Genomic DNA, 16,530 nt, shown 5'->3' on the forward strand with positions numbered 1-16,530 from the left:
TCCAGCACAGGTGTCAGCAGATGCATGGACAGGGCTGAGTTTCAGGCTCCTCCAAAGACTACTGAGATGTGCTGTGGCTTCCTGGGGCGCTCCTGTGAGTCCAGTAGCTTCCAGCAGCTGTTTCTTTGACCTCCGTTCCCCTTGCTGTTTCAACAGTTGTGAAAATCCCTGAGTTCTTGTGTTAAACCCATCCTACTTGGAATACCTGGAGTAAGAGTATGCAAATAGCTTGGTAATATATGTGAAGAGCTCATTAAGAGATTGATTATAATTACAGAGTAAGTTCTTATATCTCATCCCATTGTTCATTATACATCCTCCTTCTCCCATACATACACCCTCTCCACAGTCAGATAAATTAGGTACAATCTCAAATTGAAATAATGAAATGTTCTGAGTGTAATTATGGCTCTGGTTTTCGCCACAACGATCAGAATCAAATGAAAAGAGCAAATAAAATCTACTGAACTCCACTACTTACAAAAGAGCACACCATGGAAATTTGCAGATCACTGTTGTTAGTGTGATGATATCATGATTAAGGGACTATGATCAAGGAATATCATTCCTAGACATTCCAAAGTCACTTAATAAAGGTAAACCCCTCAACAACGTGAGATTTCAAGACTGACACTATTTTGCAGCCCCATAAACAAAATGTCATTCAGGGTTAGAAAGTAAAGATTAGAAATCCTTGACTGAAGCTCAAACATCTATATGGGATGGGTCTCAAGATCAATAATCTCCAAAGTGATAATGACCACTCTGGAATACAGTTTCTCTCAAACATTCTATTACCCTGTTTAATCTACATCTTCACTGTATTGAATTTAATCACTAGAAATACACATTATCTCTATGCACATTTTTCATAAAACCAAGGGTCTTTCAAAAATGCAAACCCTTCACAAGACCTATTGCATCCACACTCAGTAATTAAAAAAAAGAAAAAAACCCACAAAGTTGCATACCCTGCACAATCAGAAATGTCCTCTCTAGCTAGCAGGCTTACTTTCACAGTCCATCATTTAACACAGGTCATTAAAACTCATGTCTTAGTATAGAAATGACAAATTAGCAGCGAACACTAATTTCACAAATCATAAGGGCTTGTCATAGCCAAAAAGATCCTTTGTTCTCAGAAAGTCTGTCTTCATTGTCTCCGTCCACCTCTGAGTGCTCAAGCTCTGGTATAGGAGCACCTGAGAGCCACCCAGGAAATCTGCTCAGCTTACCTCTGTTTCCATTTGTGGATCTTTATTTTTCTCATTCCCCTTTAGATGATCTGGATTGATTTCTGGCTTCAGCCAATATTCCTTATCATCGCTGGTGTTGTGTCATATTTATTCATTTAAAGCATATTTGTCATTTACCCTCTGGTTTCTCTTCAGATCATACAAATCTTTCACCTTTTTAAAGTATATCTGCTGGGCATTAGCTACCTATCTTTCAGTGTGTGTAAGGCATGGGCACTTCTGCAGCCTCTTCCCACCTATGTGGCCTGGCCAAGGCTCAGGGAAGCCTCTGGCCTCTACAAAAGATTATAGGACCTTCCAACTCCCCAATCTAGCCTTGCCCACCCATCATGCACCCTAGATTCCTGAATCATCTAGAGCTAACTTTATGTGTTCCAACACAAAGAAACTACTTTCAAATATAAAGTATGCATCAGGCACAGAGGCTCCCACAGTGAGAGTCCCCAGCTAATGGAATGGAAGAGACAGAACAAGTACACAGGCAAAAACACTCTGTCTTGGTGCACTTAGAGATATGTGCCAATTCAGAATGCTACTGGACACCTAGAAGTGGCACCTAGTGCAGCCTTGGGTGTTGGATGCTTTTAATCACCATAGCACATATCAAAGATAAAATTATTGCCACCGATATGTAAGCCAAATTGGACTGAAATATCGCTGATGGATTCTGCCTGTGTCTGCAAATTCATAAAGTAAATCTATGAAGAGTTTGCTGTGATGGAAGGGTGCATGCTTACATTGCTGGGGCCCGCCTTCTCCAGCCCAGTGCGAGGACTCTCCCTGCCACACACATTTACTCACTGAGAATGAAATAGACTCAGTGATGTCCCACAGTCCTAGGTCACCACAACTTTTTTATGATATTTGAAGTGTAATCTTCTTAGAAATAATGCCTCACATCTTATGTATTTATGTTCAGATCCAGATTGGACCAGTGACTTTGATGAGGGGCGTTGTGGCCTGGGGGCAGGGCGGGGAGCACGCTGGCATGGCTGGGGCTCAGTGCTGCAGGGCAGTGGGATCGCACACCCCAGTGTAGGACTAGAGGTGCTCCCATCCAAAGGGGGCAGTGGTATTTTAAGGGGTTTACAGATCACAAAAGACTTCGCCTGTTTTAATCCTCATGATAACCCTGAATGTCAGATGAGGACACTTGCTCTGTAGGACTGAATAAATTGCAGGGTCACACCACTAGTGAGGGAAGAACTTCCTGAGCACAGACCCTGGGCTTGTCCTGCGACTGTGCTTTCTGCTTTCAAAGCCTTTGATGACATGAAGAAAAGCATATGCTTCATAGTGACATGAATGTCTAAGAAGCAGGTAGCCTGGCACCGTGGCTTGAAAGAAATCATTTCCATTTCTGAATAAAAACATCTACATTGCCATTTCTAATACAAGCCAAAACCCTCTTATTGAGTCATTCACAAATTTTAGAAATAATTGAATAAGGCAGGAGCCAGAACAACGAGCAAAATGTAGAGGAATGTGAGAATTTTTAACAGTAACTTTTTCAGAAAAAAAAAAAGCCAAGAAAAGCAGTAATCTCAAAGAAGCTTTTTTGACTCCACTCCAAGAAAAATTGATGAGAAAAGTATATGCTGTGCCTGTTGAAATTTATCCACATCTGTAGAGATGAAGAGAGCGCCCAAACTCACAGTGATTCAGAAATGCACTGGCGAAAAGCTCAGAACCACTAAGCAGATCCCTGGTCCCCGAACTTGGGGTTTGGGGGGCATTGGTATTTGGTAGAAAGGATGGGTTGTCTGCCTCTTTGTGATGTGAGTTTCCTCCAAGCCCTCCTTCCCCCAATTCAACTCTTAATGTAATGAAACTCTCTGTATATGTGGTTATTGTTCTGGTATTGTGCTATAACTTTGGAGAATTATTCGACAGATTTTTTTTTAATTTAGTTTTTCAAATCTATAACAATAAGAATATGTTACCTGGGGAGAAAACAAACCTGCTCTCTGAGCCCTGAGATGGTTTTCTGAATTTCCAATGCAAAATTGCTGAAATCCTGGGCAAAATTTGTTTCTGCCAGAAGCGTCAGATTTCTAGAATCTTCATCTGCATCCAAGTTATCTTGTTGCCTGTTTATATAGAAGGGAAAAAAATGCTGAAAAATGAAAGTTTTGTCTGTGTGGGTAAGGATTTTTAAAAATCAACAAATATTTCCTAGGCATTGGGAACATACAAGGCATCGTGGTTGGTGCGCTGTGTGATCATAAAAAGAAAAAGGTATGACTGGAATTAGATATTAAAATTATAGATAAAATAGATATGAAAGGATAATCCAGAGTGTTACATCTGCTTCACATAAAATGATAAGGAAGTATTTATTATGAAATAAATGAAATGTCATGTTGCATTACATATACACTTGACATATTATTTAGATCTCAAAGTATGTCTTCTGCTAATAAATTGTTCATTTCACTTTAAACAGTGAAAGAGCAATGACAAATTAAATATTACATATCATGCAGCAACCAGGTGGGAACGTTGCTTGCTCTATTATAAATTCACAGCAAGAACTAAATTAAGATACGGATATTATGTCTGACATGAATCTAATCTTAAACCTGATGCAAAATAGCTCAGTCCTGTTGAAAATAAAAAAATTAAAAAGTCTAAGGTTGAATTTAAGATATGCTTCTTAGAGCTTAAGTGAAGTTCTCAGAAAACCAGAGGCAGTAACTAGTTTGGGAACTAGAAATGAAAGTTCTATCCATTTACAATTGTGATGTATTGTTAAAAACATCTTTATGGAGCTTTGATTTAGTTGATATGATATCTGTCTCGAGTTTTCAGATATTTTTCCAAATTTTGTTGAAAGTTGTTGCTTGTGAAGAAGCCTCTGTAACTTTCAAAATTGTTCTTCTTTGTTCTATTTGAAATATGTCTTCTCTTGTTTAATAAAAAAATGTCTTCCAGAAACAGTACGTCCCATGATCTTGTAAAACAATTTCTAAATCACAGACATGTTACAGAGCTTACGTCCATCAAGAAATTTCAGAAAGGATTACATGGAAAAAGAACCGAAGTTACCAACAGCAGTAGTTTACTCACTAGATCACTCTATGTTCCCTGCGACACTGTGAATTAGACACACTATAAATCAATAGTGGCCACATGCCAGTTTTTACTATAGTGCTGTGTTAAAATCAATTCAGGTATACAAGTGTTGATAGGGATAATATTAATACAAATGATAAAACACTTTCATTTTCATAGTGTTCTCTCCTGGAAATCCTCAGTGACTAATCAAAGAAGATTTAATCACAAAGAAGCCTGGGTGAGTGTATGAAGATATAACCAAGAGTCAAAATACCAAATGTGGGAACATGGTGGGTGGCTGATGTTGGCCAGACCAGATGCCGTATGGTAAAGCAGTATTCGCTATTTAACAAGTACGTTCTGGGTGCGTGCTGTGCATTAGGCATTAAGCTAAGCTAAGCAGATGCAGGACATGAGGGCATGGGCACATCCATTAGGTTTCTCACACTCTCCCAGAAAACACTGGTTGCTAAACAAGCAGGAAATATAACATTTATATTAGGAAGATAAATAATAACTACAACCAATAAATTAGTAATAATATTAGGAATACAAATAATAAGTACAATATATTGTACCTATAGTGAACAAGACTACATTTTTAAGCTTCATGGAGGTATAATTGATATACAAAAAATTGCACATATTTAACGTACATTTTGAAGAGTTTGGACATACATATGCACCTTTGATACTGCAATCAAGGTACTAAACATATTCACCACCTCCAAAAATGTCCTCATGTTTTTTCATTTGTTTTTGTTTTTGTGATAAGAAGAGTTAACAGGAGGTCTATCCTCTTAACACATTTTAAAGTGTACAATGCCACATTGGTAACTACAGGCACTATGTTGCACAGCAGAGTTCCAGAACTTATTCATCGTGCGTGACTGACATTTCACACTCACTGAACAACAGCTCCCCACTTCCTCCTCCCCCAGCCCCTGGCAACCACCACTCCATTCTCTGCTTCTATGAGTTTGACTATTTTAGATAATTTGTGAAAGTGGAATCATGCCGTGTTTGTCCTTCTGTGACTGGCCTATGTCACTTAGCATAATGTCCTCTAGAACTGCAATGAGATATCACTTCACACCTGGGAAGATGGCTATTGCCAGAAAGACAAAAGAAACAAGTGTTGGTGAGGATTACACACTGTTGGTGGGAATGCAAAACCGTGCAGCCACCATGGAAAACATGCACGGAGGCTTCTCAAAAAATTAAAAATAGAGCTACCATGTGATCCAGCAATCTTACTTCTGGGAATATGTCCAAAAGGATTGAAATCAGGATCTCAAAGAGATATGTGTACCCCCATGTTCACTGCAACATGATTCACAATAGCCAAGATATGGAAACAATCTAAATGTCTATCAAGCGAATGGAAAGCAATACCGTATTATACACTTTAGAATGTGAAAAGAGGGTATAAGCCTATATTAAGTGTTCTTATCACAATAAAATAAAACTAATAAAATCAACCAATGAATCAAAAATATATTTTTATCCATAAAAAGTACTATATGCTATTTTATAAGATTTGCAGAATTCAGTAAAGTATAAGAAAAAAAATCACCTCTACTCAATAAAATAATGGGAGGGGGTCACCTATATGAACAGAATAAACTTTTAACATAACTATTTATATTTTTAGTTTACTATTTATTTAAAAATAGTTTTTCCATAATAAAGGTAGCACATTATTTTAGAAAAAAAATGTAAGTGTGTAAGTGTAGAAGAAAAAGTGACCTAAATTCATAAGAAACATTGTTTTATCTTACAAATTACATTCTATCATTTGATTCCTGATTGGGGGGAAAAATACATTTAGAAAATTCTGAAAAGTGTACAGTATGAAGAATAAGATTGCTGATATTGTCAACATAAATAAATAAAGAAGAAGACAATGACTTCGCCTGGGGTGGAGGTAGGTATGAGTCAAGGAAGCCAAATAAAGAGGGTCCCAGTTCTTTATCCACTTCAGGCTCCATGTAATCAGCACCTGCTCTGAGCCAGGCAAGGGTCTAAGTGCTGGAGAGCATGAAGTGTCTCAGTGCTATGCGACACTTTAGCCCTGAGTTCTAGACAAGAGTACTGCAACTTATAAAGTTGTTAACATGCCCACAGTATCAGTTATGAAATTGCTCAGCTAGGATGCAGGTCAGAATTTAAAAAAAAGAAAAAAAATGCTTGCTTTTAACTACTCCACAGACTGTTTCCCATCCACAGGGAGCTGTGGATCATGTAAGCATGATCCGATTTGTGTTTTAGACAGTGTGGAGGGAGAAAAGAGAGGGGAGGAGACCGACTGGGGAGGTTATTGCAACAAATTAAAGAAAAAAAACAGTCTGCGTATTGCTATATTTCGAGTTCTTATCGAAAATATGAAACTCAGCATATTGTTTGTAAGAACATATAATAATATTAATTAAGTTGAACCGATTTTAATTCTTGAATAGTGTAGTGAAAGGAAGGCTTAATGTGTGACTAAAATGGAATTTAAAAAGTGGGGATAGAGAAGAGAGGGTAAATGTAAGAAAGATGAACACGCAGAGAAAACAAAGAGGGAAACTACAGCCAAAGTGATCTGTGTGTGTTGGCTGAGGAGATCTGACCCTCTGTGGTCTAAACAACTAGGGTACATTCGAGCACCACAGAACAATCTGCAGCATTACTAAAGTGTGCACAGTTATGAGTTTCAAGACAAAACAAATTCATACTACCTTTTTGTTGTCAGATTATGATAAACGGAACTCACAGTAGTAGAGTTTATGTTTGAGTAAAAGTTTGATACAATTGGCAGGAGGCTGAAAATGAAATCAACAAATCTTTAGCCGAGGCAACATGTAAGCAGAGCTTCAATGAGGTCCCCAGAGTCTTCGGAGTTTAGACAATAATATAAATAAATTTTTATCTCAAAACAAGCAAAATGAGTGTTTGTGGTAGAACCTGGATGCTGCTAAAGCGGAGGCAGAAGGCAGATGATGAACGTCCTGACCCATGCCCCATGCTGGAAGCCACAGAAACAGCCAGATTCCCGCCAGCATCTTACAAGACAAGGGAAGTCACCCTTCAACATGTGGCCCAGCACCCATTTCTGAAGACGCACCAGTGAAATGCTTCACCTGTTAGTGTCAATTAAAAAGACAAATGACGTGCCAAATTAAAGGGCCAAGTGAAGGTTTCCTGCCACTTGAATTATTTAAAGATGGGTCCGACTGGGGTTCCTACTCCTGGCTGACATTCCCAATACTCTGTAGACAGTGGCTCCAGAAACACATGGAACACACTGCATTTCCTCAGCCAAGAACTTAAGACTCTGCACTCTGCCTCAGCCTTCTCTGACTGAGGAGTCCTCATCCCTAACCATTGAGCACCCCAGCTCACAGAGACACACAAGCCTGACCACTACCCCAAGACAGCTCACTTTCCTTTGCTCTGTGATTTTGCTCCTGTTGTTCTTGCAGACTGGTACTCCCTTAAACTCTATTGAAACTTTAGCCTTTCCCTCAGGACACCTCCTCTACACAGCCTGTCTAAGGACCCGTGAGGATCAATCGCCTCTTGCTCTGCACCACTCACCACTCTGAGTGGATTTCAGAACAGCACTTATATGAGAACTTCTGTTAAATGAGTTAACATTTATTTAGTGTTTAAAAGAATGTTTGGCATATAGAGAGCTACAACAGCATTTGCTATTATTCTGTGTTTTATGGAATGCTACTGGACACTCCAATACACAGGGTACTGTTTCATTTCAGAAGCTTCCAAATCAATCGTGAGGAGAAATTTTATGAAGAAATAACTTTATACCAAGCTGGTATATACGCTTCAAAAGAGAAGTCCAAAGACATTTCAAAGAAATAACATTGGCATTTCACAGCTTTCTAAGAGTTCAAAAATATTCCATCTTCATCACAAATTAAGCCTTGCTTGCAATACACTATTCATGAATTAAAATCAACTTTACTTGATAAATATTGTTACCTTTCTTACAAACATTATGCTCTTTCATATTTTCAAAAAGAATTTGAAAAATATCAACTCATAATGTGATTTAAGGAGTCAAAAATAGCATCTATGATGTACAATTTTCCACACATTGTTGAGAAAAATTTATTGAAAAGCATACCCTGCACAGACTATTCCAGAAGAAAATGAACCCCGTACATAGTAGAGAACTTACCTGTGTTGCTCCTTTTCGCGTAGTTTATCCTATATGTAAATAAGTCAAATGTGGTGTCTGTGAAAAACCCCAAACTGTAGATTTGCAGCAAATCTACAATAAGTGGCCTAAAGAAATAAGGTATTTCTATACATACCTACTTATCAGATCACTCAAGTCCACGTCTTCCTTGTTGGGATAGCTGTACCGAGCAGAGCGTTTCCTCCGAGATTGTGCTGGGAATGCTCTGAACTGTCCTCTGCTCCTACAGCCTGCGGGGGGAAAAGGATTCACAGGAGTATCACGTGAGATGGATGGGATGCCACATTCTTGTCTAGTTATTTCATTAATGGTCAGACAGAGAGAACAAGAGAAAGAGAGAGAGAGAGATGCTTTGTCAAGTTTGATTTTGCTGGTGTTCACAGTCACAGGTATCTGCTCTTGCATGTCTCTGAATCCTCTGTTTTTCCCACAGCAGGTGGGATACAAAGCAGTTGCAAAAACTTCAGAGGAGCTCACAGGGCAAGTCGTGCTGAATCTGACCAAAGGCATTGATTGCACAGAGTATTTTGTTCACTAGAGGACTTGACACACTGAGCAGGAGCACTGCGGGTGGAATGCTTGAATCGTGGGGCTCCTCAAATTGTCTCATCCACACCTGCCAACTAGGGATGTGTTTTTAAAAATGTCCTCTATTGCACAACCTTGTGCACAGAGTTTAAACTACCATACTATATACTATACACTTAAAAATGGTTAAGATGGCAAATTTGATTTTATGTATCTTTTATCACCATAAAAAAAAATGAGAACAACATTAAAAACTTTTTGCAAATAAATACAAAACTTTTATTAAAATGCCATCTAAAATCTCGTATGAAAACAGATGGCCTGGAAGCTAAGATATTTTGAGAAAGAAAAATAATGATTTAGGAAACTACTTTTTCAGATGGTAAAAGTATTAGATACAAAGCTCAAAAAAATCCTTAATATTGGTTGAAAAAAATAGACCAAAAAATTGGAGAACATGATAACAATCCCAGAGTATCTTACTACACAGTCAAATTTAAAACATTACATCAGGCAGCATAAATTGGAGGGTAGAAGGGATTACTCTACAGCTTTTTGTGTTGGACAATTAGCAAGTTATTTCTTAGGGCAGAGAAAGTAAAGACAACTTAAATCTTCACCTTAACATATGTAAATTAAATTCAAGAGGACTGTGCCTTATGACAGATTATTAAGCAAACATGATGATGAAAATTTGGGATTTTTAAATATTGCAATAAACTGCAAATCCTGTGAAATTAAATAAATAAAGGTGAAATTCTATGTATTATACAATATGAACTCATTGATAATAGAGCACATAGAAAACAGGCAAATAAAAACATCTCAGCATGATAACAGAGATGTGCCTTGACTATTGGTCATGGTTACTGTCTGCTTTCTTTGATTTCTACTACTTTTTGTTTTGTTTCGTCTTAGTTAAAAATCTTTATTTATAGAGTCAAAACAACAGTTCACTGAAGAAAAATGAAAGCTTCTTATAAGATTTACAAGTTAATTATCACATTGTTGTTTACTGACATAAATGAAAAAATTCCTGGATATGTAAGTTAAATGGTGAGATTAAGCCATTTCAATGCCTGAGCCACTTTTGTGGAGTAAGCCCTGGCATGGGTGGGAGATTTGAGACAATCAAGAAGCAACATGAAAATACTGAATCCCTGGGGACAGAGGACTATACAGGAAGGTGGCCGTGAACAGCTCCCTGGGCTGTGCAGTTTTGCCAGGGAACTGGTGGGAAACGCACACTATTGAAAATGACTCTTGCTACTTTTATAACCGTGAAGTCGAGATATTCTAGATAAAGTTATAGATTATACTGAGATCCACAGGTGTCTGTTTTTCGCAACTGTTTCACTGTTACCTCAACCTAGTACTTTTTCAAGAAGCAATAATCAATAATCCATAATTGTCTGCAAATCTTGGTAAGAAAAATAATAAAAGTAAAAAAGAATACAACTAAAAAAAGTAAGCCTCAATCATGTAATGAAACAGTTTTTCTATATCTGAATAGCATATTGTTTTTCTCAATAAATATTTAAGGAGAACTTACTGAATTAAAGTATTAGACCAGGCACTGTAGGGAAAATGAGTAAGGCTTGATTCCTGATTCTGAAGAGTCTGCAAGTGTACTTCCCAGTACAACACAGCATTTCCAGTTAAGCCAAATATCTCCCCTTCCAATCCTCACATAAAAGAAAAAGTTGTAGAGAAAAGGAGCTGCAGATCAATTCTCACCTTCTATGGTCTCTTACTTATTTTTTAGAAAGATGAAACTTTAGAATTGATTTATCTCAAAGCACCAACAGAATGTGCAAAGTCATATACATAAAGCCCAAAAGCACAGAGTAACACACACAGTGTGGTAGGTATGCAAAGGTGCACACGTGAACAGAAGCCACCCATTAGACTGAAGTAACAATGCAGCTTTCTTTTAATGTGACAGGATGCTCCTGGTGTCTTCTTTTATAATTCACCTTGGTATTTATCCCTAGCTACTGCCAAAGAAGCACAGAATTCTTGATTGCTGAATGTTTGGCTTTTATGCAAACAATGCTTGAATTTCAACAATTTGTTAAATTGGTGGATACTTTGATTTTATACCTGTGCATACATATTGCCATGGGTCAAATGTGTCCCCCAAAAGTTCATGTACTGGAAACTTAATCCCCACTGTAACTGTGTTAAAGGGTAAGAAATCCTATTATGGTAACTGAAAGGTGGGCCTTTAAGAGGTGGTTAGATCATGAGAACTGTGTCCTCCCAAATGGATTAACCCAGCCTCATTTCTCCCTAATGCACTATGGCCAGTGATCCAGCTTCAACTCTGTTTGGTCTCACCCGAGTAACAAATGCCATAGGTGGCATGTCAATCTTTTCCAGGAAGGCTTTCCTGAACTAAGAGCAGGTCAGATGGAAACCTACCGCATTCTCTCAGCACTCTCTGCAAATACTCTCCAGCACCCTCCATTGTCCCAGAGATGCAGAAAAGGGCTCTGTCCTGCCGACCAGTTTAGGTAGTCTAGCACAGCACCTGCTCATGGGACCACTCAATGAATAAATGAATGAAAGAATGAAATCAAAGAGGCCAAATAATTATTTTTAAATAATTAAACTGTCATTTCTGTATTTAATAGTATGGTTTCAGATAACAGACTATCTGGGTTTATATCCTGTCCCCTCACATTCAAAAAGTATATTTCTTTGAATAAGCTATTTCAACTCTTTTGGCCTAATTTTTCTCAACTGTAATATGAGGATGAGAATAGAACCTATCTCACAGAGTTGTCAAGAGGATTAAATTAATTAATATAAATAAAGCACTTAGCAAGAATGCCCAACACAGAGTAAAGTCAATAAATGTAGCTCTTATTGTTTGGGATAAAGTTTAGATAAGAAGATAACTGACTTATTTAGTTCATCTATAACTTTTGCATAATAGCAAAGTTATAAATATGCTTTTGTTCATAAACATAAAACTGGGACTCAAAACTATTTGTTGATTCAATTAAAAATAAGGTAATCTATTGGTAAACTGTTTTTTGAGATAATTCTGTGTGAGTTTGAAGAACTATTTTGCCCAAACACAATTGGGTGTATATATTATAGGGTTTTTTTTTTTTTTTTTTTTTTTTTTTTGTCTTTTTCGTGACCAGCACTCAGCCAGTGAGTGCACGGGCCATCCCTATATAGGATCCGAACCCGCGGCGGGAGCGTAGCCACGCTCCCAGCGCCGCACTCTCCCGAGTGCGCCACGGGCTCGGCCCAATTATAGGGGTTTTTTTAATGTTATATTTCTTCTCAGTGAAAATTACTTTGACATTATTCTCACCAAAAGATTTTAGGCTCATAGAACTATTTGTAGAACTTTTAAAGTGCAAAAATTTACTATTTGAAGATATCACCAAATTAAACTAGTAGAAAGTGCCAATTTGGCTTGGCAGTGAGTGCTGAAAAGGGAAAGTTTATTTAAATATGTATATACACTACAATCATGTCCCTAAGAGTCACATTCAAAATCATACCCCATCTGGTCTGGCCCAGAGGTGGACACACGCTAAGCAGATATTGCAAGACAAGGATTGCAGGATTCAAGATTAATTTAATCAAATCAGAAGATTCTCAAGACAGCACAGTTGTTCTGGGAACATGTCTGGATATTCCAGTTTGTTGCAGTGGATTGATAGTCCTTAACGGGTGACAAGGTCAAGTGAGGGAGGATGAGCTACAGTAGCTCAGGTGATCAATGCATCTTTCCATGACACGATCAAAACCATGCAACTATGGGGACACTGGTGTCCAAATGCCGCATTCTATAGACTGAAAATACATCAATAACGGCAGATATTTAGAAATTGACAAAAATATATAACATTTTCTGAGTTTTACTTTCAGCACTTGCTTCTTTTATCATAATACCTCTAATTTCCTTGGAAGGAGAAAAAAATAAATTGAAAGAAACTTTTAAAAATGACAGCTAATTCTGGGGGTAATTTCAGGATAAGTGTATATACAATGCTATGGTTTCACACTGCATGTGTATAGTATGGCAAAAGAGTTCCTAGTTCTTATAATGAAACCAAGTGTATTAATACTTCATATCTTTAGATGATGTTTCACCTGAACTAAGATCAATACTGAACTGCCCCTCACCATTGATATTTATCTATACTTTTAATAGTATTTCATTTCATTTTTTACTTTACAATTGTTTTAGGAATCTATTGCAGTGGAACAAGTTACCACAAACACAGTGGCTTAAAACAAACAGATGCATTTTTATGCATTGAATTGTTTCCCCAAATTTACGTGTTGAAATCCTAACTCCCAGTACCTCAGAATGTAGCCTTATCAGGGTACTTCAAAAGGATCATGGAAAAATAAGAATTAAAAGATAATACAAAAATAGAATTAAAAGATAAAACTAATCTTTTCGTGAACTTTTTGAAGTACCCTCACATTTGGAAATAGGGTCATTGCAGAGTAATGAGTTAAGAAGAGGTCACACTGGAGTAGGTGGGTCCTAATCCAATAGGATCAGTGACTTATAAATAGGGGAAATTTGGGCAGAGACATGGACACAGGAAGAACACCATATGAAGATGAAAGCTGAGATCAGAGAGTTAGAGGAGAAGCCAGGGAATACCAACGATGCCTGTGAACCACCGGAAGCCAGGAGACAGGAGCAGATTCCCCCCCCACAGCCCTCAGTAGGAACCAACCCTGCCAGCACCTTGATCTCGGACTTCTGCCTCCAAATTGTGGGACAATAAATGCCTGCCGTTTAAGCCACCTGGTTTGTGATACTTTGTTACAGCATCCCTAGCAGACTAATACATTGCAGCCTCTCACAGTTTGGTAGGTCAGAATTCCAGGCACACGTGAGCTGGTTCTTTGTTCAGTCTTGTGAGGCTGCAATTGAGACGCTGGCTGGGCTACATTCTCATCTGGTGGTCTGACTGGGGAAGAATCTGCCTCTTGGCAGAACTCATTTCTTCACAGCTATGGAACTGAAGGCCACCCACAGGTCTGAGGGGCTGTCCACAGTTCCCTGCCACATGGGCCTCTTCACAGCCACCCACAGCATGGCTGTTGTCTTCTTCATGACAGCGTGAGATTCTCCCTCAGTCTGTCTGGTAAGACCGAGTCTTATATACTGTAGCATAATCATGGGTGCAACATCCCATCACCTTTGCCATGTTCTGTTGGCAGAAGCAAGTCAGAGGTCCTGTGCTCACTGAGGGGGGCTGCACAAGGATCTGCCTCATCTGGGCTGCATTAGGGGGTGACCCCCTTGACAGTCCTGCACTTGGGACACTGCACTTGATTTCCTCTTACGAATCAGGAGGATATTTCTCAATATCTACAATAAAAAATGTACTGTATTGTCAATATATAGCATACCACAAATTTTACCTTTTTTGCAGATTGTAGTCTTTTAAAAAGTATAAAATAAAATCATTATTACTGATTTTAGGGGAGCATTAAAAAGTAACAAAGGTTGTATCAAACTTTAAAAATAAGGTACAAATAAGATAATAACTGCAAAGTACTCATAAGTCTTAGAACCCTGAGGAAGATCATTGCTGTGAACTTCTAACTCCTAATCTCATTTAAGAGTTCTCTCTTGTTCCCTATTGGAAAAATGTTACTTTATTTTATGTATGTTGTTATATATTATACACAACGCATATATAATATATATTACACTAACTTATAATTACTTATGTTGTCCTCCTTCCTTTAATTTTTAAGCCAAAATTAGATTTATTCATCATTTCAGCTTATATTTTATTAGAACTTCCCATGACTTCTATGTTTATTCAGCTGTCTTTTCTCTAGCATCTTAAGTTGCGTGTTTGTTAATTTATTTGTATTATTTCCTTTTTAATAATGAAGATGCTCAATAATGAAGAATATATTTTTTTTTCTGTATTTACCTCTGTTTCCCATAAATTTTGATTCACAACATTGTCATTAATATTTTTTAGATATTCCACTTAATTTTTATTGCCTTCTTGACAAAATGTTTATTTGGTCAAATGATTTTAAAACTTTTAAACAATTTTGTTTTAAACTTGATTACTTAATTTTAGATTATTTGAATTGTGGTGAAAGAATATGGCCCATGTAAAGCTTTCTCTTGGAAATTTCAGTGTTCCTCATGACCTAGCATATAACCAATTTTTGAAAATTCTCCATGACATTTTGAAGATATTGTTCATTTTGATTTATAGGGTAGAAGGCTGGAGTCTTCTCTCACAAGTTGATCTCATTAATAATATTCAAATATAATTCTATTAAAGTGTTGTAGTAGATTGAATTGTGTCCCCACAAAACTCATTGAAGCTTGAATTGTGTCCCCCAAGTTTTATGTATCAGAAGCTTAGCCCCCACTGTGACTGTTAAGAGGATGGGAAATCCTGTTATGGTAACTGAAAGGTGGAGCCTTGAAGAGGTGACTGGATTGTAGGACCGTGCAGTAGTGAATGCATTAAAAATGGTGGCCAGGGGCATGGTTCTGAGGGCTTTAAAAGAAGAGGAGAGTCTGTCTTTCTCTCTCTGCTCTCTCTGTTCCACCATCTTGCAATGTGAGACCCTTGGGTCACTGTTGCCACCACCAGATGGACTTTGGACTTCCCAGCCTCAGAAACTGTAAGCAATAAATGTCGTTTTTCTTTATGCATCACCCAATTTGGGGTATTTTGTTATAAGCAACACAAAATGGACTAATACAGGTGTGTTGAATGGATACTTAGCTATTTCAAAAATGAGATTTTTAAAAAAACTTCTCAACAAAGTTAATGCTTTTCTTCCCTAAATTCGACTTTTAAAAATATTGTTATTGCCACTCCTGTTTCCATCTATGTGTGTGCCCAACGTACTTTAACCTATGCTTTTATATTTGACTATTCTCAATATTTTGCTTTTTATGTCTCTTGTCAATGATGTAGAGTTAAAAGTTGCTTTTGGATACATCTGAGAATCTTAAACTTTAAATAATTCTCAATGCATTTAAATTTCAACCACATCTGGGTCTTATTAGCATTCTTTAATTCTTTTAGTTTCTGCTTTGTTGGTTTCCGCTAGTGATCGGAAGGTCACACATCTTGTTTTTTACTGGATATTTTACATTTCATGGAAGCATATTTGAGGCTGTTTCATTAATTACCTATGATAATACTAAAGCAAAATTAATAATTCTAAATATAATGAGAACTTAAAAAATTTTTATTGTAATACTAAAAGGCATGTATCTGATAGAAAAGTAAGAGACCATTTTCCTAAATTAAGCAACTTAATGAAACTTTGTTTATGGATTACTTAGTTCTGATACAGAAAGGTTTTTTTTTCCCCTTGGGATATGTATCATAGATTGCAAATAAATGCAGATGCTGCATTTGGAAGACAACATCCTTAGAACTTATGACAGGATTATTTTTAAGGGAATGCTTGCTACTCTAGCTTTATACTCCAGCAGGT

General features: G+C 37.4%; 1 protein-coding gene across 1 annotated transcript in view; it reads right to left on the reverse strand.

The window, feature by feature from the left end:
* The window catches only part of PXDNL (peroxidasin like), a 430,031-nt gene that overhangs the window by 8,747 nt on the left and 404,754 nt on the right, over nt 1-16,530 (reverse strand). Inside the window, exons 20-21 of the mRNA XM_063079245.1 lie at nt 8,636-8,750; nt 3,217-3,346 (exon numbers count right to left, since the gene is read on the reverse strand). Coding sequence (XP_062935315.1) covers nt 3,217-3,346; nt 8,636-8,750 — 245 coding nt within the window. The remainder of the gene's footprint in view (nt 1-3,216; nt 3,347-8,635; nt 8,751-16,530) is intronic.

This window comes from Cynocephalus volans, chromosome 15 (assembly GCF_027409185.1).
Source record: "Cynocephalus volans isolate mCynVol1 chromosome 15, mCynVol1.pri, whole genome shotgun sequence".
NCBI lineage: Eukaryota > Metazoa > Chordata > Mammalia > Dermoptera > Cynocephalidae > Cynocephalus > Cynocephalus volans.